The following is a 23,337-nucleotide window of genomic DNA, read 5'->3' as shown; positions in this document are numbered from 1 at the left end:
GAACTTAAGGTGATTGGGCCATCAGAGCATGTCAAAGAAAAAAATCTGATTAAAAATATGTTATAAAGAAAACCTAAATACACTTAAATTTTCAATTTTGAGAAGATCTGACGTCTAGTTTTTGAGATATTAAATCTCAAAGTTGGCATTTTAACATAGGTTTACGGGAAATTGTACCGGAAAACACATTTTTCGAGGATTTCACTCACTATCTGTAAAGAAACAAGTTCAAAAAACTGAAAATAAATTATTTGATTCTTCTAGCACTTGTTAAGTATAAGGCAAAACGACGTTGACGTGTAATAAGGCCAAAAAATTCAATCAAAAGTTGATGAATCGTCGCGTTTCTTGTCGGCCTTTCGATCAGCTGTACGCGACGTGAACATGTGGCAACGCCGCGCCGTGTAGTGTTTTCTTCCACAGCACTATTTTTTTGCAAACAAATCTCCCGTTATCGCAATTGTTTGTTAGCTTCCATTATTTTTCAACATAAACACAATACATAACTCACTCAAACACATGGCACTGGCATGATAGCTGCCTACAGCGAAGAGATGCAATGTCGCGACATTGCCGACATTCTCTTGTATGAATGTCAACTGAAGTCAAATCTTGAACTGTTTACATTTATCAGTAGATGAATTGATACATGATCGAATGAAAAGTTACATTATAAAACTAGTAATTATACAAGTGTTTAGAATATATGCATAAAAAGGGTTTTCTTAAAAAAAAATTTAGACCTTATATCGACTCATACGGTACTTAGCCCAATCACCTTAAATACAAATTAATCGAAATCTGGTGAACAAAAAATTTCACTGTGTTGTAATCGACCTCTGACAAATGGAAATTTCACAAAATCATTTTATTTGATTTCTTATTTATTTATCGCTTAAAAATTAATATAATGAAAGAAAAAACGCAAAAAACTTTATTTTTCATCATCTGAATCGCAGTTGTCACAAGTAAAATAGTTGCGACCTTGCATGTCGACACATTTCAAATGATAGTGTTGCACATCACCCCAAACACGCTATTTTGCGCGGACTGACGTGACACCAACACAATGTAAGGAATTCACAAAATCGTTTTGGATTATCAAAAGCACTTGAAAAACTAACAATATAAAAATATTTACCTATAAGATGACTAAAACCAATTCACGAAATCACTATGAATGTGAAAAGCAAAAAAAACTTTCAGCTCGAAAAATTTAACTCGCTTTTCGTACAGCAAACCAGGGTGCGTGCTATCTCGCGAGTTATTTATCTAAAACAAGGTACTGTCGACACAAACACATGGCAGTATGCGGTTCTGTCAAATGTCGACATGCAGACCGGGAATCGGAAACGTTGCACATCACCCCATGTTGCACATCACCCCACACAACCCTATACTTTTTTTAAGTCTTTTAACACTGTGGTAAGAAATATTTCATTTCGATTTACCCTTAGAATAAATAAATTTTTATCAAAAGTAGAATATATCACAAACAAAGTTGACTTTAAATTGAGCACTGCCATTCCTAATTGCACCTGTCCATAATATCGATGTTTTTCTTTCAAATACATTTTTTTTAGGGGGGGAAGTTTAATTAAAGATAAAGAAAATATTTATTTCGTTCAACTTCGTTTGTGATATATTCTACTTTTGATAAAAATTTATTTATTCTAAAGGTATAAATCGAAATGAAATATTTCTTACCACAATGTTAAAAGACTTAAAAAAAAGTATACTATGGCATTATGTTGCATGAAATCTGTTTAAGAACTAAAAGTTCAATAAAAGATAGCGAAAACATTGAGTCATAGGATTATAAAAGAGTTAAAAGTTCTAAGATATAGAAATGATTAAAGGTTATATAAAAGATTATATACAAAAGTTTTCAGAAATAGAAAAGGGTAAAAAGTTATAAAATATAGAAAGTCATTAGATATAGGAAGTCATTAGATATAGGATTATAAGATATAGAAAAAGTTAAAAGAATTAATGAGTATATATTTATATTAATGTTCCCTTATGAAAAAGTAGTACTGGTTTTAATACTGGAAAAAGTATTGGTGAAAGTACTGGAGACATAAGTACTCAAAGTACTACTAAATTCGACCATACTGACTTCGTCAGTACTCCTTCCCAGTATTCATCCAATACTCATTCAGTACTCCCTTCAGTACTTCCTCTAGTACTCCCTCCAGTGTGTACTCCCTCCAGTACTCCCTCCAGTACTTTCTCCAGTACTCCCCCCAGTACTCCCCCCAGTACTCCCTCCAGTACTCTCCCCAGTACTCCCTCCAGTACTCCCTCTAGTACTCTTTTAGTACTTATCGAATACTCGTGGGATACTAACGTGTGGTACAGGCGCAGTAGGGGAGAGTGGGCACCCTTGAACCACGTTTTTTCAAATCACATTAAAAATGGTTTTTAATAACTTCATTATAATATAAATGAGACTATTCGATGTTTAATATAATAAACTTTGTTTGTAAATGATTTAAGAAGTAAATTTTCAAAAATATTTTGCAAAAATAATGATATTTCGAAATGCTGCGTTTGTCACAGTGGACCCCACGCGTGGGGTCGATTGAGCCATAGCGTAGGGTACACTGTGACATGTAATGTGAAAGGTAGGGTACCCTGTGACACGTAGTCTATTAACTCTTCTCTCTACAAAAAGGAAAAACCAAGACTGTGCTAGAGAACCAATTTATCAATAATCGTGTCATATTTGTTTCATCAGATGACCTAAGAAATTGAAAACTGAAACAAAGTCCTATAACCTCACTTTATGTCGTAACCTAGCAGAGATCAACGAATATTGCCTCACAGCGACTCGATTACATGTGATCTGTAACTAAAGGGTGAAAAAAAGAGAAAATGAAAGTGTGGATATGATTATCGATGGAAATTATTTCATTTTATAAGAATATTTAGGCACTAACATTTACTATTCCGCGATCGAAACACACTACGGAAACTCGCGCTGTCACGTAGGTAGGTTAGGTAGTTCTGTAAGCGTGGCACAGAGGACCCCATCAACCTGCGTCACATTGGACCCCACTGAACATCGATATTATTTATCGTAAATATTTCAGATACAGAACAATTAAACGTTTTTGTGCGCACGTTGGTATTGAACCTAGATTCCGACGAACGTCTTATGAATTTTTTTTAACTGTAGAATCCCTAGAAATCCATATTATATACATATCAAAAAGTTATGACAAGTAAAAATTTACTTTGCAAGGCTCCAATTACATATCTGCCTTTAACTAAAGTATATATGCTTATTTCGGCATAATTTTTTGATGGATGTTATATGTTTTGAAAACGAAAGTTTTCATACCCACCGTCACTATTTTGCAGAACGTTAATACAGAAAACTCGCGCTGTCACATTGGACCCCGTGGCTCAAGGGAGCCCACTCTTCCCTACTTGCGCAGTACCATCCAAGCAGAACAAAAAGTCAAGATGATATCAAAATAACGTCATATTGATAGTTTAGTGTGTTAATTTAGTATTTTATTAATTTAATATTTCCAAGATACGTTACGAAAAAGTAGTACTAGCAATCAGTACTCAGTACTGAGTGATCAGTACTCGTAGTATTGACAGTATTAGTATGTTAATACTCATGAATATTGCAGAATGGTCAGTACTGTGCCTATTAGTTCTTACAGTACTGGCAGTACTATCATCTATCATGATAGTACTCCGAATATTAATCTGATAAAGTACTGACCACTTCAATACTTTGAAGTACTAATGAGTATTATTGCTTGTAGTACTGCCAGTACTGTAAGCACTGACAGACACAGTACTGACCATTCTGCAGTATTCATGAGTATTAACATACTAATACTCTCAATACTACGAGTACTGATCACTCAGTACTGAGTACTGATTGCTAGTACTACTTTTTCGTAAGGGTTAACATGTTAATGTGATAAAGTTTATTTTAAAAGTTGATATAAGATGATATTGTGGTTTAACATTTTAATAAACTACTTGCTATTACTTATTATGTGAAATAAAATAAAAAATCCAACTGCCAAATTAAATTTTCGAGAGATGAAATCGAACATTCAAATTACGATCAACCTTACTTTTACAACCGCGAACTGAACACTTAATTCTGCTCGTAGATTTACAACGCGGAGAAAATTCCATATTAATAAAAATACAAAGCCAGTAACGCAAAGCCAGTACGACCGCATGTCAAGCCTGTACAATGCCACGAGATCCGTAACCGTCCAGTGTTTTCACTTTCGACCACCAGATGTCATGGCGACGAATGTCAGATCCCAATATATGCAATGAAACGATTATTTTCGAAATTCTTTTCTGATCTAAATATCAAGAGTGATAATCGTTGCATATTATCAGACAGACGACATAAATAATAAAAAATTATAATTTCAATGCACTTATAACCTTAATAAATTCTTTGACGTCAATAATTTCAATTGTTAAATAAAACATTTTTTTCTACATAAATTAGAAAACTTATAGTTACAATATACATATGAGTCTATAAAAAATGTTTTAGCAATATGCATATATGATTTCATTCATTGCATAAAACATTATGCATATTCTTTTTATTATGTACAAAAATTGAATATGTCATAATCAAGCGACGCGATAGCCAAGTTCTAGGTCGCGACGCCAAGTACATAAAGAGAGAGCTAGCATTTGACGCTACTAAGTAGCTTATCCGGAGTTTTCGGGCCGATTGATTTTCCGAATCAAATATCTCAAGAAAGAAAACTGCGATCGAAAATCTGACGACAGTTTTCTAATATAACATTGATACGAGCTTTCGATTGCGACCAATCTGATTAAGATTGGTGCAGTCAATACTGAGATCTCGAAATCTCACATGTCAAAAATGTGAATTTTTTTGGCGAGATCTCAGCAAGAAGTTCAGATTTCAGTCACACAGACACGCGTTTGCATTCACACACGCAAAGCCAGTTTGTCCCTCAAAACGCGTTTATACCATTCTGGTCAGTGCAATCAGTGTAACCACATTCACACGCTCACATTCCTTGATGCTGATTAGTTATCTCGATTATATGCAGATCGAATCTCGAAATTATCATAAGAGTGAAATTGATATTTAATGGATGTTGGTTAGTTATCTCGCTTGAGTGTTAACGGCTTGTCAATGCGTGTCAAAAGGTCAAATTTGTTTCGCGTTTGACAGTGCGAGGTTACAGAAAAAGTTTCAAGAGAGAATTTTTCAACAGAGAGAGAGAGAGAGAGAGAGAGAGAGAGAGAGAGAGAGAGAGAGAGAGAGAGAGAGAGAGAGAGAGAGAACGGAAAGGGATACAAAAAGAGGTATATATTCCAAAAATATTTTAACATATATTATACTTATGTATACATGTATGCATTATGTAAGTATGCATGTATGTATGTATATTTGGTTTCGATTACAGATTATTATAGATATTTTTTCCTTAATATTAAGGAAGACAAATAAGAGAGGAAGAGGAAAGAGAGAGGAAAAAAGACCTCCAGAGCGAGCGAGCGAGCGAGCGAGCGAGAGAGAGAGAGAGAGAGAGAGAGAGAGAGAGAGAGAGAGAGAGAGAGAAGGGACAAAGAAAGAGAGGTACCTATACATGTATTTCAAAAATATTTTAATATATTTTAGTATCATATATGTAATATGCGGACCATTGTTCGTGGGTAGGTAGAGCGGGTAAAACTGGATCGAAAAATCCTTTATCATATTAATTGTAAGTTTCTTAATAATTAATGAGAAATTACTTAACACAGATACGCGAATCAGGATACGTCTGTGCGATTCGACGAGAAGGAGCAGTCCAACTACGTTTTGTTAGGTGCGTGGCGAGGCATTGGAAGGAGTGAGAATAACAACGGCTATACATGAGCGACATTCGTGCGTAGCCGTTGCTATTTTATAAAGCGCTCCTCCTAATATTTCTCCACGCGAGTAACAACGTGAATACTAATAATAATTTAAATTTACAATAATTGATTCTTATTATTCTACGTATAAGGGGCTGCGCACAATAAAAGGAATAAGGAATAGGGAATGGGGAATAGGGAACAGTTTATCATTAATATATGAAATTCATTAACATATGTAATTTATTAAGGGGTTACATCACCCAGACGTGTTAAAAAATAAGGCTTATTTTTGGAATTTTTTTCTCCGTTACTAATAAAGCAATCGAAAAATCGTTTAAAGGGTTTATTCTACATATAATCAGGTATACAAAACAATTTTTTTTCAATTTAAAATACAAAATGGCGGCGTGGCAGCAGGTCGAACGCAGACGCTTTTTTTCCATGGTGGGCAGCTAAACAATTTTTAAACAGCACCTAGGACAAAATAAAAAATTTTTTCGTTATCTACATTAGTTTTTCTACGGCGGTACACAAGATTATTATAAAATATTGATTTTTCGCAAAATAACATCAATTTGAAAAAAAAAATTTTCCGGGAAATTTCAAACTGGTGCTATTTTGCGAAAAATCAATATTTTATAATAATCTTGTGTACCGCCGTAGAAAAACTAATGTAGATAACGAAAATAATTTTTATTTTGTCCTAGGTGCTGTTTAAAAATTGTTATGCTGCCCACCATGGAAAAGAAGCGTCCGCGTTCGACCTGCTGCCACGCCGCCATTTTGTATTTTAAATTAAAAAAAATTGTTTTGTATACCTGATTATATGTAGAATAAACCCTTTAAACGATTTTTCGATTGCTTTATTAGTAGCGGAGAAAAAAATTCCAAAAATAAGCCTTATTTTTTAACACGTCTGGGTGATGTAACCCCTTAACACAGAATAGACGAACAGAGGAATAGTGCTAAGGAACAGTAATCAAATTTTATTCTATATTTTATATGCCATGTACATAATAATGCATATATTAATATTAAGCTGTTCCCCTATTCCCTGTTCCCTGTTCCTTATTTCTTTCATTGTGTGCAGCTCCTAAAAGTATCAAAAGGTAAAGTCATCGAAAAGTGAATCCTTTATGAGATATTTTATATTTTATAATAAAAAATATGACAAAATTTAAAATATCAGAAAATTCTTGACGAAAGAGAGCTTTATTACAGCGTTTTGAAAACGTTTCAACATCAGCTACAAGCTACAAGAATATGTGATAAAGAATAGGGGGTTCTATTTAGAAAAATTAAGTCGACCTAACCTAACCTTGAAATAGTGCTTTAACCTTGACCCAAGGTCAAACAAAGGTCATCCTCAAATGACCCTCTCAACACTGAACAACTTTTGTCTAAAAAGTTTCTTTCTTAAACTTACGACTTTTGAAATTTGAGTGAATTAATTAAAATGAACTACCTTGTATATTGTTACACATATAACAATACAGCTATTTCTTATATAATATTAAGGCAAACTTTGGTATATTTAAGCGAGACATAAGGAGCACAACCATTTCAATTACCAACTTTGTTTGTTAGTAATTTTTTCATCATTATTCTGGGACATGACTTTTACAACACATCCAAAAAAAAAAAAAAAAAAAAAATATATATATATATATATATATAATATATATATGGGACGTTCCACGTCAACCGGATAAGTGCTGCGGCCAAAATTTAAAGCGACGAAAAAATACGTATGAGGTCTCAATTTAAAGCTTGAACAAAGAGCTACAAAAAGCCATATGCGCCTTAGCAAAAATCAAGATGGCGACGTCAATATGGCGGCCATAAACTCAAAATTTTTGATCAATCAACCGGCTCAGTGCTGCCGCCAAAATGTTCAGCGACAAATAAATTCGTATAAGGGCTTATTTTGAAGCTCGAACTGAAAACTTTTAAAAGCCGTATGCACATCTGCAAAAATCAAGATGCCGGGTCCAAGATGGCCGACTTTTCGTCAAAATTTGATGTCAATGCCTTTAAAAACACCAGATTTGTTTGAAAATTTATCGACAGGGATTTTGAACGTCACTTCTCTCAAATCTGGTGTGATAGGTTCCAAATCACAAAATGGCGGATCCAAGATGGCCGACTTTTCGTCAAAATTTGATGTAAAAGCCTTAAAAAACACCAGACCCGGGAAAAAATGATTAGATATAATCATATATAATTATATCTGGAATATATATAATTATATATAATTATATATTTTTTTATATGGGGTCATATCTAATTATACATGGCCACATGTGCAATCTGTGGTCCCACATACAACCAGATATAGCACCATATCTACTTGTATATAAATGTATATAATTTTATGTGAAGCCAGATATAATGATATGTGAGTAGTGCACTCTACATATAACTAGTTATAGTATTATATACAACTATATATGCAGTCATATATAGCCAGATATATTTATGTGACTAATCTGGCGCTATATACAACCAGATATAGTACCATATCTAATCGTATATAAATGTATGTGAAGCCAAATATGATGATATGTGAGTACTGCACCCGACATATAACTAGATATAGTATTATATAAAACTATATATGCAGTCATATATAGCCAGATATATTAATGTGACTAATCTTGTCCTATGTACAACCAGATATAGCACCATATCTAATTGTATATAAATGTATGTGAAGCCAGATAAAATGATATATGATAGTGCACCCTACATATAATTAGATATAGCATTATATACAACTATATATGCAGTCATATATAGCCAGATATATTTATGTGACTAATCTGGCGCTATATACAACCAGATATAGCACCATATCTAATCGTATATAAATGTATGTGAAGCCAGATATGTTGATATGTGAGTACTGCACCCGACATATAACTAGATATAGTATTATATACAACTATATATGCAGTCATATATAGCCGGATATATTAATATGACTAATCTTGTCCTATGTACAACCAGATATAGCACCATATCTAATCGTATATAAATATATGTGAAGCCAGATAAAATGATATATGAGTAGTGCACCCTACATATAACTAGATATAGCATTATATACAACTATATATGCAGTCATATATAGCCAGATATATTAATGTGACTAATTTGGCGCTATATACAACCAGATATAGCACCATATCTAATCGTATATAAATGTATGTGAAGCCAGATATAATGATATATAATGATATATGAGTAGTGCACCCTACATATAACTAGATATAGCATTATATACAACTATATATGAAGTCATATATAGCCAGATATATTAATGTGACTAATCTTGTCCTATGTACAACCAGATATAGCACTATATCTGTATAGATATAGATTCGCAAGTCATCATATATGCTGCAGATATTTAATCCTAAATTTAAAAATTTATTTGAATCGTTTTTATATATATTATAGATATTAAATTCAAAAATTCGTTACATAATATTATATAATTCAGTATTATAAAATAATATTGCAGGTCATGTGTGCGTATGGAACTTGCCCGGGAAAAAAAAATTATATATAATTATATATAAATATATATGATTATATATAATGCAATTATATATGAATTTTGTCTCTATATGATTATATATAATTATATATAATCATATATAATCATATATGACCATATATAGGCTGCGTTCGAGGAGCGCGCTATTAGCGCTATTGCATCATTCTATCTTTATCGCTCATCAAGTGTAGAACAAGGATAGAATAAGCAAATAGCGCTAATAGCGCGCTCCCCGAACGCAGCCAGTGTCAATATATATTGGAAAAGAACTGTTAACTTCGATAATAAAGCATTGATAAATTAAGATGTATATTTTTTCAAAGGCTATAGAATCAAAAGTAAAATAATTTATTCCATATATTACAACTTGGCACTGTTTGACATGAGACAGTGCCATGTCTCTTGATACCGTTTTTATACCACTGTCCGTCAAATTTTAAATACGAGAAACGAATCCTATCGAATATATATTATATAAAAAGTTTCACATACATTTTGACATGATTATATATAAGTTCATATAATTTATATATAAAGTATATATATAAGAATTAAGCATTTATCCATGTAGATTATATATGATTATATATAACCATATATAAACTTAAATTCGGATTATCCGATAGATGGCATCCGATAGGATTTATTTCTCGTATTTAAAATTTGACAAACAATGGTATAAGAATGATATCAAGAGACACGGCAGTATCTCACGCCAAGCAGCGCCAAGTTATATGTAAATCATTTCACTTTTGATTCTAGCTTTTGAAAAAATATACACTAAATTTATCAATGCTTTATTCCTTAATCGAAGTTAACAAAATTCTTTTTTAATATATATAAAATATTTATTATGTTAGATATAATCACATCTGATTATATATAAAATCGACATTAGATATAATTAGATATAAAAAATGGCCCGATATAATTGTATATAATTACATATAACCACATACAATTATATATAACCATATATGGTTATATATAATTATATGTGGTTATATATAATTATATACAATTATATACAATTATATCGGGCCATTTTTTATATCTAATTATATCTAATGTCGATTTTATATAATCATATGTGATTATATCTAATCATTTTTTCTCGGGTAAATCATTTCACTTTTGATTCTAGCTTTTGAAAAAATATACACTAAATTTATCAATGCTTTATTCCTTAATCGAAGTTAACAGAATTCTTTTTTAATATATATAAAATATTTATTATGTTAGATATAATCACATATAATTATATATAAAATCGACATTAGATATAATTAGATATAAAAAATGGCCCGATATAATTGTATATAATTACATATAACCACATACAATTATATATAACCATATATGGTTATATAATTATATGTGGTTATATATAATTATATACAATTATATACAATTATATCGGGCCATTTTTTATATCTAATTATATCTAATGTCGATTTTATATAATCATATGTGATTATATCTAATCATTTTTTCTCGGGGATTTGTTTGAAAATGGATCGACAGGGATTTTTAAGGTCACTTATCTCAAATCTGGTGTGATAGGTTGCAATTCACGTAATGGCGATCCAAGATGGCCGACTTATGACTAAAATTTGTATCGATTGCCTCTAAGAACACCGGATCTCGTTGCAAAAGGATTTATGGAGGTTTCTAATATTGGGATTTTCACTCGTGACGTAGCCGTGACGTCACAAGGCAAAGATGGCTGGCCTATTCCTGAAAATTGTACGCAAACATATGATCTGAGGTGGTTTATCGTGCCTTTTAAACGCGTGTGATAAAAATATGTACTTAAATATAAAAGAAATATGTGCATTTGCACAGTGCACCCCTTCCTCAAGGAATTTCATGGAATGAGAAAATTTTGTTGTGCTTTGGACATTTATTAACATGCGGGATAACCTCTCAAGATGATGACAAATGGCATTTAACTGCATAATGCCTTCAAATGTCAGATGTTAAAGGTGCACCTCACGAAATAAACATAGTGATATTAAAACCAGGGAAAATATCATCCGCAAAATGTAGTTGCAAAGCAGGGATGAGTGCAAAATGCAAACACACGGTTGCAGTTTTGCTATATTGTAATCGGTAAGTACATATAAAAGTTATTAATGTATGTTAACAATAACACATGTAGTAGTATGCATGTAGTAGTATTTAATATTACGAAAGAAAAGTATCTAACTGAGACAATGAGTTAAATAAAAATAGGCTGATATATTTATATAACTATATAAAATATTCCCAGTAAACAATTTGTCAGCAAATTGTAACCAATTTGACACCAAATACGCGCAAAACTTGTCGACAAATTCGGTGCGATCTGTGTCTGCAATACGCTTGTGTTTTGCTAGCAAAGCTTGTGTACATGACTTGACACCAAATTGACGCCAAATATCGAGCAAAACAGGACAGCAAAAGTTCAACGGCAAATTTGCGCCATATTGTGAACAAGGCTTGCCAACAAAAGCTTGACAGCAAATTTGTGCCAAATTGCGAGCAAACCTTGACAAAAGAACTTGACGCCAAATTGACACCAAATACCGAGCAAAGCTTGCCAGCAATCTAACAGCAAATTGTTGACAAATTGCTATCAAAGTTTGTTGACAAAACCCAACGCCAAATTGATATCAAATATCAAACAAGATTTGAGAACAATACTTAACAGCAAATTGGCACCAAATACAGAGCAAATCTTGATGACACAGCTTGACGCCAAATTGCAGCAAGCCTTGTTACGTAGCCATTAATAAATACTAAAATATATTTTTTTAGGGAAAATTAAAAGCATTAAATTATAAAAAGCATATAATTTTTTATTGATTTACAATAAATTATTTTATACATATGTTAAAAGAAATCTTTATATTTATAAAACATTATAAGACATTTATAAAATCTAACGGTGGCAATAAAATAATTAATTATATATTAATTACAGTAAATGTTATACAATGTGAATTTACTGACATATGCAAACATTTAACTTTGTCAACAGCACATACAATATTTGTAAACACTCGAGAATCTTATATAATGCCTGGAACACATACTCCGTGCGCAGATAATGCATTGGCCGGTATAAGAAGGATTTATAGAATCTTACTGAAAACACGAGTATAATTTCTATGAAAATGCATCTAAAACAATATTCTTATAAGCCTAATACTACTAACTTTCCTTTCTTTAATCATACAATAATAACTACCGTGCATATTTAAACAACTAGTTCAAACTTGAAACACGATTTATTATTTGCAAGAATGCAAAATTGAAATAAACAAATGTTTACAATGTGCATAGTTCGTCGATTACGATGGAATAATGCAGTACTGTTGTCAGAAAGAAATAACAAAAGAATAATATACATCATTTAGGTGCAAGCAACCGAAGTGAATTTTTTAGTGTTTGATGTAATAGAAATTAATATACAGCAGAAAAAAACTGTTCAAACAAAACTTTTAAACCGTTCAAACAAAACTTTTAAACTATTCAAACAAAACTTTAAATTTTTACAGATAAAAAAATACACGATATTTCATCAACAGTTCCAAGATTATTTTGAGAAATATTTTAATCAAAGAAAGAATATGTAAAATTTTTAATATTGCAAGAATATGATAGTTATAAAACTAAAGCATTTCCCTTGTATTTTAAATTGTTTTAAATTGTTTCTATTTCAAACTAATATTACAATTTTGCCTTAATCAGATTCAAACGGCAAGTAGAATGAAACATTTTATTACATAATATTACATATTCTTTATACTCTTATAACTCTTCTTTAAGACTATAAGAGTATAACTCTTTATACTCTTATAACTCTTCTTTATAACTCTTGTTTTCACGAAACATTTCGAATATTTTTTATTCTCATCACTATTCTCGCAGTTTTCAGAATTATCATCGTTGTCATCTGAATGAGCCTCGTTATTGTTGCCGGTGTGTCTGTTAATGTTAAATATATCTCTATAATTATCGTTATTTTCGAAATCAAAATGTTCAGAGTACTCAAAATGATCAGAATTATTAGAAAATTCAGAATGGTGAGGAAGTTCAGAATGATGAAAAAGTTAAGAATAATGAGAAAGTTCAGATTCTTTTTGATTATAAAGAAAATCTGGTATTACGGAACTTTGGCTTTTAACGGAAGCATGTGCTTGCTGAATATGCGACTGATCGAATTCAATTAAAGAATCTGTTGAATTGAGTTCTTCTACAACTTCAACATTCACTTTCTGCCTTTTAACTTTCTTAGAAAGCTTATGAAACGGTGTTTTTTGGCATGTTCTAAAATAAACTGCAAATAAATTTAAATGTTATGTTTACATAAAATACATAGATTTCAAAATATATACTATCTTTACTTTTTAAAAACATTTATTTTTTCAGATTTTCTACTGCACAATCACTATAACAAATAGAATGTTAATGGAAAAAAATATAACTAAATTAATTAAACTAACAGTACAAAATAAACTTATAGGATGGAAGGCTGGCTGATTTTCTCGAGTTATAAAAAGGTCATCAATTTAAATTTAAAAACAAAATCTCGTTTAATTAAACAAATTTTAAATACAATTAACGTTTTACGTTTCGACTTTATATACTTAGTCTTCTTCAGAAACCTGATACATAAGAGATAATACATAAAAAATAATTAAAAAATAAAAAGAAATAAAATTGTTACAGATAAAAAGGATAGAGAACAAAGCCGCATACTTTGGACTGACTTGCCAGAAATGTAGCTAAGATCTACACTATGACATAGTATAGACCTTAGCCACAATTAATGTATATACGAGTTGTCAAAAATAGAATGAAATAAGTCAAGTAATAAAATTGTTACTATTATCTATACTGTTGTTATTATTATCAAACGATATTATTTATTATTTGACAGTGTAAAATTGTAATGCATATATTAAAATTACATTAGGGCTAGAATATAAACCAGACCCACAAGAATGAGAGCAATTCCAAGATCTCAAGACGAGAATTAACAAGATCTTACAGGGCGGAATTAAAGAGTCTGGATTACTGATTGAAATCAAAGTAAGAAAAGAAAAGAAAAAAAAAAGAAAAGAGAGGGGGGCCTCTGCTTTTGTCTACGAGATCAATTCTAGGGCTAGAATATAAACCAGAGCCACAAGAATGAGAGCAATTCCAGATCTTAAGACGAGAATTAACCTTGCAGAGCCCCTTGTACTACCACGATCAATGTCGATCTTCCAATATGGCGTCCCAAATGAGAATATCGGAAGGGCCCTGCTCGCTGGACCGGACTCCTCGCCTCAATCCTCCCTCAAGCTCTCCTTTTCCTGGCGGTGAGCTCTCCTTGGGAACTCGAATCTCGCTCGGTTGGTCTCCAGAATACGTGCCGCTTAGCTCAATCAGTTACGAAAGAAGGAAAACGTACTCGTCTCGTCCGAAGAAACGCAGCAAGAGCGGCCATGACACTGAACAAGAGCGAGGAAGGAGGTGGGGGCGCGTTGAAAGTGGCGACTCACGTGTCGCGCCATCTGAATGAAACGCCCTAAACATCGCTTGGTATGTGGCGTCAATTTGTTCTTAAGTTTTGTTACCAAAATTTGCTCAATATTTGGCATCAATTTGGCGTTAGGTTTAGTCAACAAACTTTAACAGCAATTTGGTGCCAATTTGTTATCAGGTAGTTGCTAAGCTTTGCTCGGTATTTGGCGTCAATTTGTTCTCAAGCTTTGTCACCAAAATTTGCTCAATATTTGGCATTAATTTGGTGTTAGGTTTTGTCAACTCATTTTAGCGGCAATTTGATGCCAATTAGTTATCAGGTACTACTAAGCTTTGCTCGATATTTGGTATCAATTTGGCGTCAATTGTGTACGCATGTTTTGATACGTATTTGCTAGCAGTTTGTCGACAACATTTGATAAAACAAATTTTGATGCAAATTTGTACCATTTCTGAAACCAAAATTTGTAGCAAGTATTTGGCATTATTTGTTCGAACAGATTTGGCTATCTGGGTTTTTATATATCAGCCTATTTTTATTTAATATTACGAAAGAAAAGTATCTAACTGAGACAATGAGTTAAATAAAAATAGATGTTATATTTATGATATATTTATATATCTATACTATTATCTATACTATTATATAAAATCCTTACGGATGGTGTATGTTTGTGCGTTTTTAACTTAAAAACTATTGGACCGAATTTTTACCACAAGTATATAAAATAGGGGTAGAATTGTCCGGAAAGTGCTATAGAGTGTGTAGTTTTTTGTTACCGATTTTCTGGAAACTGATTTTTTTAATTTTTATAATTCTTACGGGTGGTGTATGTTTGTGCGTTTTTAACTTAAAAACTATTGGACCGAATTTGTATTAAAACCATATAAAATAGGGGTAGAATTTTCCGGGGAGTGCTATAGAGTGTGTAGTTTTTCGTTACCGATTTTTTGGAAACCGATTTTTTTAATTTTTCTAATTTTTCGGGAAATAATTGACCAAATCTCAAAGAATTATAGATCAAACAGAGGTAGAATTTTCCGGGGAGTGCTATAAAGTGTATAATTTTTCGTTACCGATCTTTTTGGAAGCCGGTACCGAAATTTTTACAATTTTTCGGGAATTAATTGACCGAATCTTAAAAGATTGTATATGAAGTAGGGATAGAATTTTACGGGGAGGGAGAAAGGGAGGGAGGGAGGAAAAGAGAGAGAGAGGGAGAGAGAGAGGGAGGGAGGGAAGGAGGGAGGCAGGGGGAGAGAGAGAGAGAGAGAGAGAAAAAGAGAGAGAGAGAGAGAGATTGATTGATTGATTGATTAATTATTTATTATGCCCAAACATAAGCTATAGGGCAAATATACAATATAGCAAAGACATAGAATGCAACATAATATTGACCCAGAAAAGGAAAATAGAAGCATGATAAACATATTGCATCATAAGTATTAAACTTAAAACTAATGATTAAACTAAAAGAACTACAAGGCAAAAGCAAAAAAGAAAAAACCAACCTACAGTAGTACTTAAAACTAATAAAAGTGCGCAACGCAAAATACAACTGACTTAACACTACTTAAAACTAACGGAAAAATATTGCACAGACAGACAGAGACTAAAAACCGGTCACTCTGATTCAGACGAAAACAGAAACGCACGAAGAAGACACTTAAAGGATGCAAGAGACGAAGCTGATGTAATATTGCTTGGAAGAGAATGCCAGAAATAAATGGACGAAAGCTGGAAAGAGTTTCTGTAAGTAACTGTTGTATGAGCTGGAATATGAAAAATGTGAGTTGAAGAAGTAGCCAATCGTTCAGATCTCCTAAGCGATGAGTCAAGAGGTGTAAATAGCTCACTTAAATACACAGGTGAGGACATATAAAGTATGCGATATATCTGACATCCGAGAAAATACAGCCGTCTGTTTTTGACTGAAAGCCATCCCAGGCGACGTCTGTACGGAGTAACATGCTCATCTCGTCGCAAGTTGTAAATAAACCTAATACCACAATTCACGAGTCTCTGTAGTTTGGTGTTCAGTTCCTCACTTAGGCCATGATAAACTAGACAGCAATAATCCAAATGAGGTAGAACTAATGTCGTCACAAGTTTAATTCTAAGCTCAGTGGAGAGAGAGTTTTTGTTAAACTTAAGCTTGTATAACGCCCAATGGACTTTTTGCGAAACAAGCGAAATGTGCTTCCTCCAAGAGAGATTGGACTCAAAAACTACTCCCAAATTCCTCACCTCACTGACAAATGGTAAAGGTATGTTGTTAACTGTGATAGGTGGTAGAAGGTTGAGATCAATATTATTGACGTTTCTATTGCTGCCGAATATGATCACTTTGGATTTGGCAGGGTTCAGTTTCAAACCGTTTACCGAGGCATAATCAAAGATGGCGTTTGCATCCCTAGAGATCAAATTGAGATTATGAAGAATATCAGAGGGTGGACACGCTCGATATATCTGAACATCATCAGCGAATATCATATGTTCTGAATACAACAGTGCTCTGCTGATATCATTTATGTACAAGGAAAATAAAGGTGGTCCCAGTACAGATCCCTGCGGTACTCCACACAACGTAAAAAGCCAAGACGAAAGACCCTCCGCATCATCAACCACAGCCTGAGAACGGCCTGTCAAATATGAATAAATCCATATAAGGACTGGGTCAGAAAATCCTAACTCTTTAAGTTTAATGAGAAGTTGAAGATGCGGAACAGTGTCAAACGCTTTACTAAAATCGAAAAAAAATCATAATCAACACGAGTCCGTTGTCAATCGCTTTCTTGATCTCATCACAAACACGCAGAAGTGCTGACTGAGTGTTATGACTCGGGCGATACGCAGACTGTCTGGGATTTATGAGATTGTACTTGCTTAAATAATCAGTGATCTGCGAAGCGACGATCCTTTCAAGTATTTTCGATAGTTCGGGCAGATTAGCTATCGGTCGCGTATCAGATGGGGATAAAGGAGTCCGAATCTTTGAGAGAGGACGGATAAGCGCCCGCTTCCACTGAGACGGAAAAGAAGAGGTTTCCAGTGAGCGGTTAGACACGATGAAATCGCGGGCCAAGCCATTCGCAGAATGTAGAGAGGTAAGTCATCCACACCCGACGCGTAAGAATGAAGAGGTCCCATAGAAATTAGCTTATAGACCATATCCGACGTTATAACAGAGAAAACAAACTCAGGACGCTGAGATGGACGAGAGACCAGATCAATAGCAGAAATAAAGTCAGTAAATGAGCAAGGTGACAGAGTAGCAGAAACCGAAACATAGTAAGAATTTAATTGATCAGGAGTAAAAAAATGTAAAGGTGAGACCAGAGTTGACTTTACTAGACCAAGACGAGCAAGTTCTCTCCAAAGTTTTGAAGGATCGTTGATGTTTTCAAGAGATTTAAATTGAAATACACTTTTAGCGCGCCTAATATCTTCATTAAGCTGATTGCGAAAATGTCTATAAGTAGCATATCCAAGTAGACTATTGGAGCGTTTTGCCTGCTTATATAGCTGACTGCGAGTACGCATCCGAGCTTTAAGATCACCTGTGAGCCACCGCACTGGAGGCTTTTTAATTGTAAATATACGAATGGGAGCAAAAATATCCAGTGCTTTTAACAGGTTGCGAGACATCACTTCGCAGAATTTGTCAACAACAATGTCGTTAGACACTTCATCAACCTCTGCCCGCACTATACCAGCGATGGATACAAGGTAATCCAAGAATTCAGAGCAGTCAATACTCCTGTAATTTCGCCGCGAAATAGTGCGCTCAGATATCGAATTAGAATTTAGTAACATAGATAACTCTATTATATCATGACCAGCTATGAAAGGACACTGAGATTTAGCGAAAGATAAAAGCTTATCAGCATCATCAATAATCAAAACATCAAGCCATGAGTCTGAGGTAGCCGTGTGATGGGTAGGTTCAGAATTAATAATGTGCAGTGATAAGCTGAACATAAGCTCGCGTAAGTAGTTCGCCTCGTAACTGGTCGATGACAAATTGCAATTCAAATCTCCGCCAATCATTACATTTTTATACAGGTGTGAGTATCTATTTAATGTCTCGACAAAGTCATGAAAGAGGAGGCCCTTAGGTCTTCTATAAATAGACGCGAATAGCACTGATTCACCATCTGGAAAGCGTATTTCAATAATTAGATACTCAGGTGAATTATCATAAAGATTACTGGAGACAGCCACAATTTTGACTTTAAGCGATTTGCTTATATAACATGCTACTCCACCGCCCGCTCGCCCCACTCTGTCACGACGTAACAAAAAATAGTTATCTAAAGCCACAAGGTCATCAGAAACGCCCGCATGAAGCCAAGTTTCAGACACAGAAATTACATGATAGTGGTTGGTATTAAAATATAGTCTGATGAAATCAATATGACCACGCAGAGAATTGGCGTTAAATTGGGCCACACGAAATTGAATGGTCCCCGAGGCAGAGCGACGATGCGCAAATGGTGATATTACATGATCAGACAACGCAGAGCGACCGGCGTGCACACATCAAACAAGCTTATCAAGATCAGCCATGGAGGAAATCTGAATTACGGGCTCACCGTCAGAGCGCCTGACACGGATGCAACCATCCCTCACCCAGACATACGCGTAAGACTTATCTTTGGCTACACGCTTTGTCTGTTGAAGCAATTCGTAAATGAATTTAGGTAGCAGCTCGTTTACATGTACACGCCGATCCGAGTCATTGTCGCAAACATCCCTCTGCCTCAGCGTGCGCCGTGCACGCTTCTTGGCCATCACAACATCACGGACAGCACCCGAAGCTAAAGTGACAATCAAGGAAATAGTATCAGAGACGGGCAAAGGTCTACCATGCAGCACCACCGGCGAAGGCTTCCGAGCGACAGCCCTGATATCGAGAATGTGGCAAGACAGATCAGGGATGTCTAAGGTCACAAACACATTTCGCACGCATGCCGAGGGGGTGATAGACATTGTGGCCGGCACTCCAGATACAATAATCTCATTCATAGACTGACTCTGCAAGGAAGAGCCAGAGGCTCCACGATCACCCCTCAATTCGCCGATCTCATTTGACAGAGCAGCACACTGCTGCTCTAACGTAGCAATGCGCTGATTATTCCGCTCGACGCAAATCGCAATAGAATTAAGCTTATTAAGCTTTTCATTAAGCTCATTGTTCGTACTCTGCTGCTCCTTCACGAAAGCGGAAAATCTAGCCTCCTGCTCCTTGGCAAAAGTGAAAAATCTAGCCTCCGACGCCTTCAATTGATCCATCAATTGACGCAGGAGATCATTTGTTGAGATGTCACTATGAGACTGCGACTGAGTGCCAGTGCAAGCAGGAGTAGCCATATTTAAATCAAATAACTGCACTGTTTTTTCGACCTCAGGTGTAAGAGTAAAAATTTAATGAAGTGGATAATAATTTGCAACAAGTATCAGCGTACTTATAGACAGAGTATGGCTTAACACAGCCAGGATGGAAAACTCTCTTGCACTCGCACTCAACCGAAGTAGTTGCTATCGACTTCTTGCACCTAGTGCACGCAGGCTGCATCCCCGAGATGCAGTATAGTTCGATGCAGTTAGTCACTAATTAGATGTGAAAGTCACATAGATCCTCAAGCACAAGTCACCAATTAGATGTGAAAGTCATATAAATCCGCAGGCACGGTGCCGCACACAGCAGCCAATCAGCAGTGAGATAGATATAAAGATGCACGGCGACGACAGGCACACGCACGGACGGTAGCCAATCAGCAGTGAGATAGATATAAAGATGCCCGGCGACGATAGGCACACGCACGGACGGTAGCCAATTAGCAGTGAGACAGATATACAGATGCCCGGCGACAATAGGCACATGCACGGACGGCAGCCAATCAGCTATCAGGCAGCACGCGAACGGGGATAGGATGCAGAGAGAAGCCGGTAACGATTGGCGCATGCGCAGCAGCAGTCAACACGACCAATCAAGAGCCCAGGCAGGCCACGCAGATCAGCTACGCACACACGTCAGACCCAAGAAAAGTAAGATGCAGAAAGAGCAGATCACCAGGCGCATGCGCAGCAGGGTCGAGGTTTTACACGGGCAACTCCGAGAATTCCACGATGATTCCAAGAACGAGGTTAGGACGCAAAATGCTACTTGTCACGAAAATACCCGGAATTAGGTGGCAATCTCCAAGAAAAAATAAGGCGCGTGACAAGCAACAAAGACTTGCTTAAATCTGCAACAAAAAAGGCCCGAAGGCAGCTCACGGCAGAAAATAGATCCACTCAAAGCAGGAGCAAGAACACAGCGATCCACAATCGATACTTACGAGAGAGAGCGAGAGAGAGAGAGAGAGAGAGAGAGAGAGAGAGAGAGAGAGAGAGAGAGAGAGAGAGAGAGAGAGAGAGAGAGAGAGAGAGAGAGAGAGAGAGAGAGAGAGAGAGAGAGAGAGAGAGAGAGAGAGAGGAGAGAGAGAGAGAGAGAGAGAGAGAGAGAGAGAGAGAGAGAGAGAGAGAGAGAGAGAGAGAGAGAGAGAGAGAGAGAGAGATTGATTGATTGATTGATTGATTAATATACAATGTGAGTAGGTGAGGCAATTAGAGCCAAGCGCGGTAGTCAAAGCGCAAAACAATTTAAACGCAGGTTTAAATTGTTTAAATTGTTTAAATTTGCGGTCAGGCTGATATTAAATTCCACCTTTTTTATGTTCAATGGGAACATTTATCGGCAAACTTTCGGGGTTCCCATGGGTTCTCCTCTTTCCCCCATGGCTGCTGACATTGTGTTACAGGATTTGGAAACTATAGCTCTTTGCACCTTAAAATACATCCCTCCTTTTTATAAAAGATACATTGACGACATAACACTGGCGGCACCGTCGACTTTGCTGCAGCATACCTTAGATGTTTTTAATTCCTTCCATCCTAGGCTGAAATTCACCATAGAAATCGGTGAAGATGACAAGTTAAATTTCTTGGAGATCACGATGATATTGAACAACAATAGGCTAACATTTGATTGGTTCCATAAACCAACTTTTTCTGGCAGGTATCTAAATTTTATGTCGCAGCATCCGGTATGCCAAAAAAGAGGGACGGCCATAGGCTTAATAGATAGAGCATTTTTGTTATCGCACCCGTCCTTGCATGCTAAGAATCTCAGTCTGGTCATTGGAATCTTACTTAATAATTGTTATCCACTGGAATTCATCTATGGGATCTTGCGCGAGCGTCTTAAGTTTTTATTTAACAGAGACTCGAATACGAATGTGAGACGGAATGAAGAGGAGGTTGCTCCTTTTTTCACTTTACCGTACATCCCGACGATTACAGAAAAATTTAAGAACGCCATAAGGGAATTGAACGTGAGACTGTCGTATAACAGCCTAAATAAGATGCGCACATTCATCAAGGCGCAGAAGGATAGTCTTCCACGGTCTAATAAATGTAACGTAGTATATAAGATTAATTGCAATGATTGCGATGCTTCTTACGTGGGCCAAACTAGTAGGCAATTGCAAACTAGAATTAGGGAGCATCGTAATCATATTAATTGGAATACTCCGAATCATTCTGTCATAACCGAGCATAGAGTCGAATGTAATCACGATTTTGATTGGAAGAACGTTGAAATTTTAGACCACGAATCCTATTATTATAAACGTTCAGTTTCTGAGATGATATGTATAAAAAGGCAGGCGAAGGGGTTGAATTTGCAGACTGATGCTGAGGGTCTGCCTGACACGTATCTAAGTGTGATCGAGAGACTGTCAAAAATTTAGAACGACTGTATACGATAATCTATCCCCTCCCTCGGTGTATATTGTGTTAACCTTCCTACCGATGCTTCACTCACTCGCGACGCGTCGAACGGTTAGCTCGTTACAATGTGAGGCGTTTGTCGCTTTCGCGGTGCGATATTCTGGTCTGCGGTTGCTCCGTAAGTAAATTCATTAGTCATCTAATCAACATAGATAATTTACGCCCTTGCCACATCGTGACTTCGTTAATGGTACAGGCATGGTTCGAATCTTTCACCCACTTGGTCTTTCAACCTGGCGAGATTATTCGAGGATGAGATGGATGTGGAGCGATTGCACACCGGCATGTCGGGCTTTCGACTATGGTACATCCTGATTTAATTTTATTCTTAGACTGCGTCCTTTATACTTTATTTGTCGATGACTACGCCTTATACTCGACTTTCTGTAAATCTTCGTTTTTGACTATATGTAACTTTTAACGCTGAAGAGGACACGAAAAATGTGTCGAAACGTTCGTTAATATATCTATTGATTACTTTTAAATTGTTTTGCGCTTTGACTACCGCGCTTGGCTCTAATTGCCTCACCTACTCACATTG

The 23,337-nt window shown here is 35.3% G+C and overlaps 1 protein-coding gene and 3 long non-coding RNA genes across 6 annotated transcripts; 3 read left to right on the top strand and 1 right to left on the bottom strand.

The window, feature by feature from the left end:
• Positions 1-4,723: 4,723 nt before the first annotated feature.
• On the top strand, positions 4,724-5,587 carry LOC139785334 (uncharacterized). The gene is made up of 2 exons (XR_011721898.1): positions 4,724-5,343; positions 5,445-5,587. It is a non-coding gene; the product is annotated as an uncharacterized lncRNA (long non-coding RNA).
• Positions 5,588-12,261: 6,674 nt separating this feature from the next.
• Positions 12,262-15,051, bottom strand: LOC139785332 (uncharacterized). 2 transcript variants are annotated; one of them, XR_011721896.1, is made up of 2 exons: positions 14,657-15,051; positions 12,262-13,414 (listed from the first exon to the last, which is right to left on the bottom strand). It is a non-coding gene; the product is annotated as an uncharacterized lncRNA (long non-coding RNA). The 2 variants fall into 2 exon arrangements; XR_011721897.1 differs by lacking the exon at positions 14,657-15,051 and adding an exon at positions 13,602-13,738.
• On the top strand, positions 13,865-14,663 carry LOC139785330 (uncharacterized). Of its 2 annotated transcripts, XR_011721895.1 has the most exons (3): positions 13,865-13,989; positions 14,159-14,299; positions 14,406-14,663. It is a non-coding gene; the product is annotated as an uncharacterized lncRNA (long non-coding RNA). The 2 variants fall into 2 exon arrangements; XR_011721894.1 differs by lacking the exon at positions 14,406-14,663 and having other exon boundaries at positions 14,159-14,324.
• A 6,522-nt stretch (positions 15,052-21,573) lies between the features above and the next one.
• LOC139785333 (uncharacterized) lies at positions 21,574-23,275 on the top strand. Its single transcript, XM_071724508.1, has 2 exons — positions 21,574-22,914; positions 22,993-23,275. The coding sequence occupies exon 1, from the start codon at positions 21,680-21,682 to the stop codon at positions 22,754-22,756; it is 1,077 nt and encodes a 358-aa protein (XP_071580609.1). The 5' UTR covers positions 21,574-21,679; the 3' UTR covers positions 22,757-22,914; positions 22,993-23,275.
• The last annotated feature ends 62 nt before the right edge of the window (positions 23,276-23,337 follow it).

The sequence above is a fragment of the Temnothorax nylanderi genome, unplaced genomic scaffold, assembly GCF_030848795.1.
Source record: "Temnothorax nylanderi isolate EJ_2023f unplaced genomic scaffold, tnyl_v1.0 TNYL_tig0781_pilon, whole genome shotgun sequence".
Classification (NCBI taxonomy): domain Eukaryota; kingdom Metazoa; phylum Arthropoda; class Insecta; order Hymenoptera; family Formicidae; genus Temnothorax; species Temnothorax nylanderi.
The sequence above is the reverse complement of the archived record's forward strand: the minus strand, read 5'-3'. Positions and strand labels throughout refer to the sequence as shown.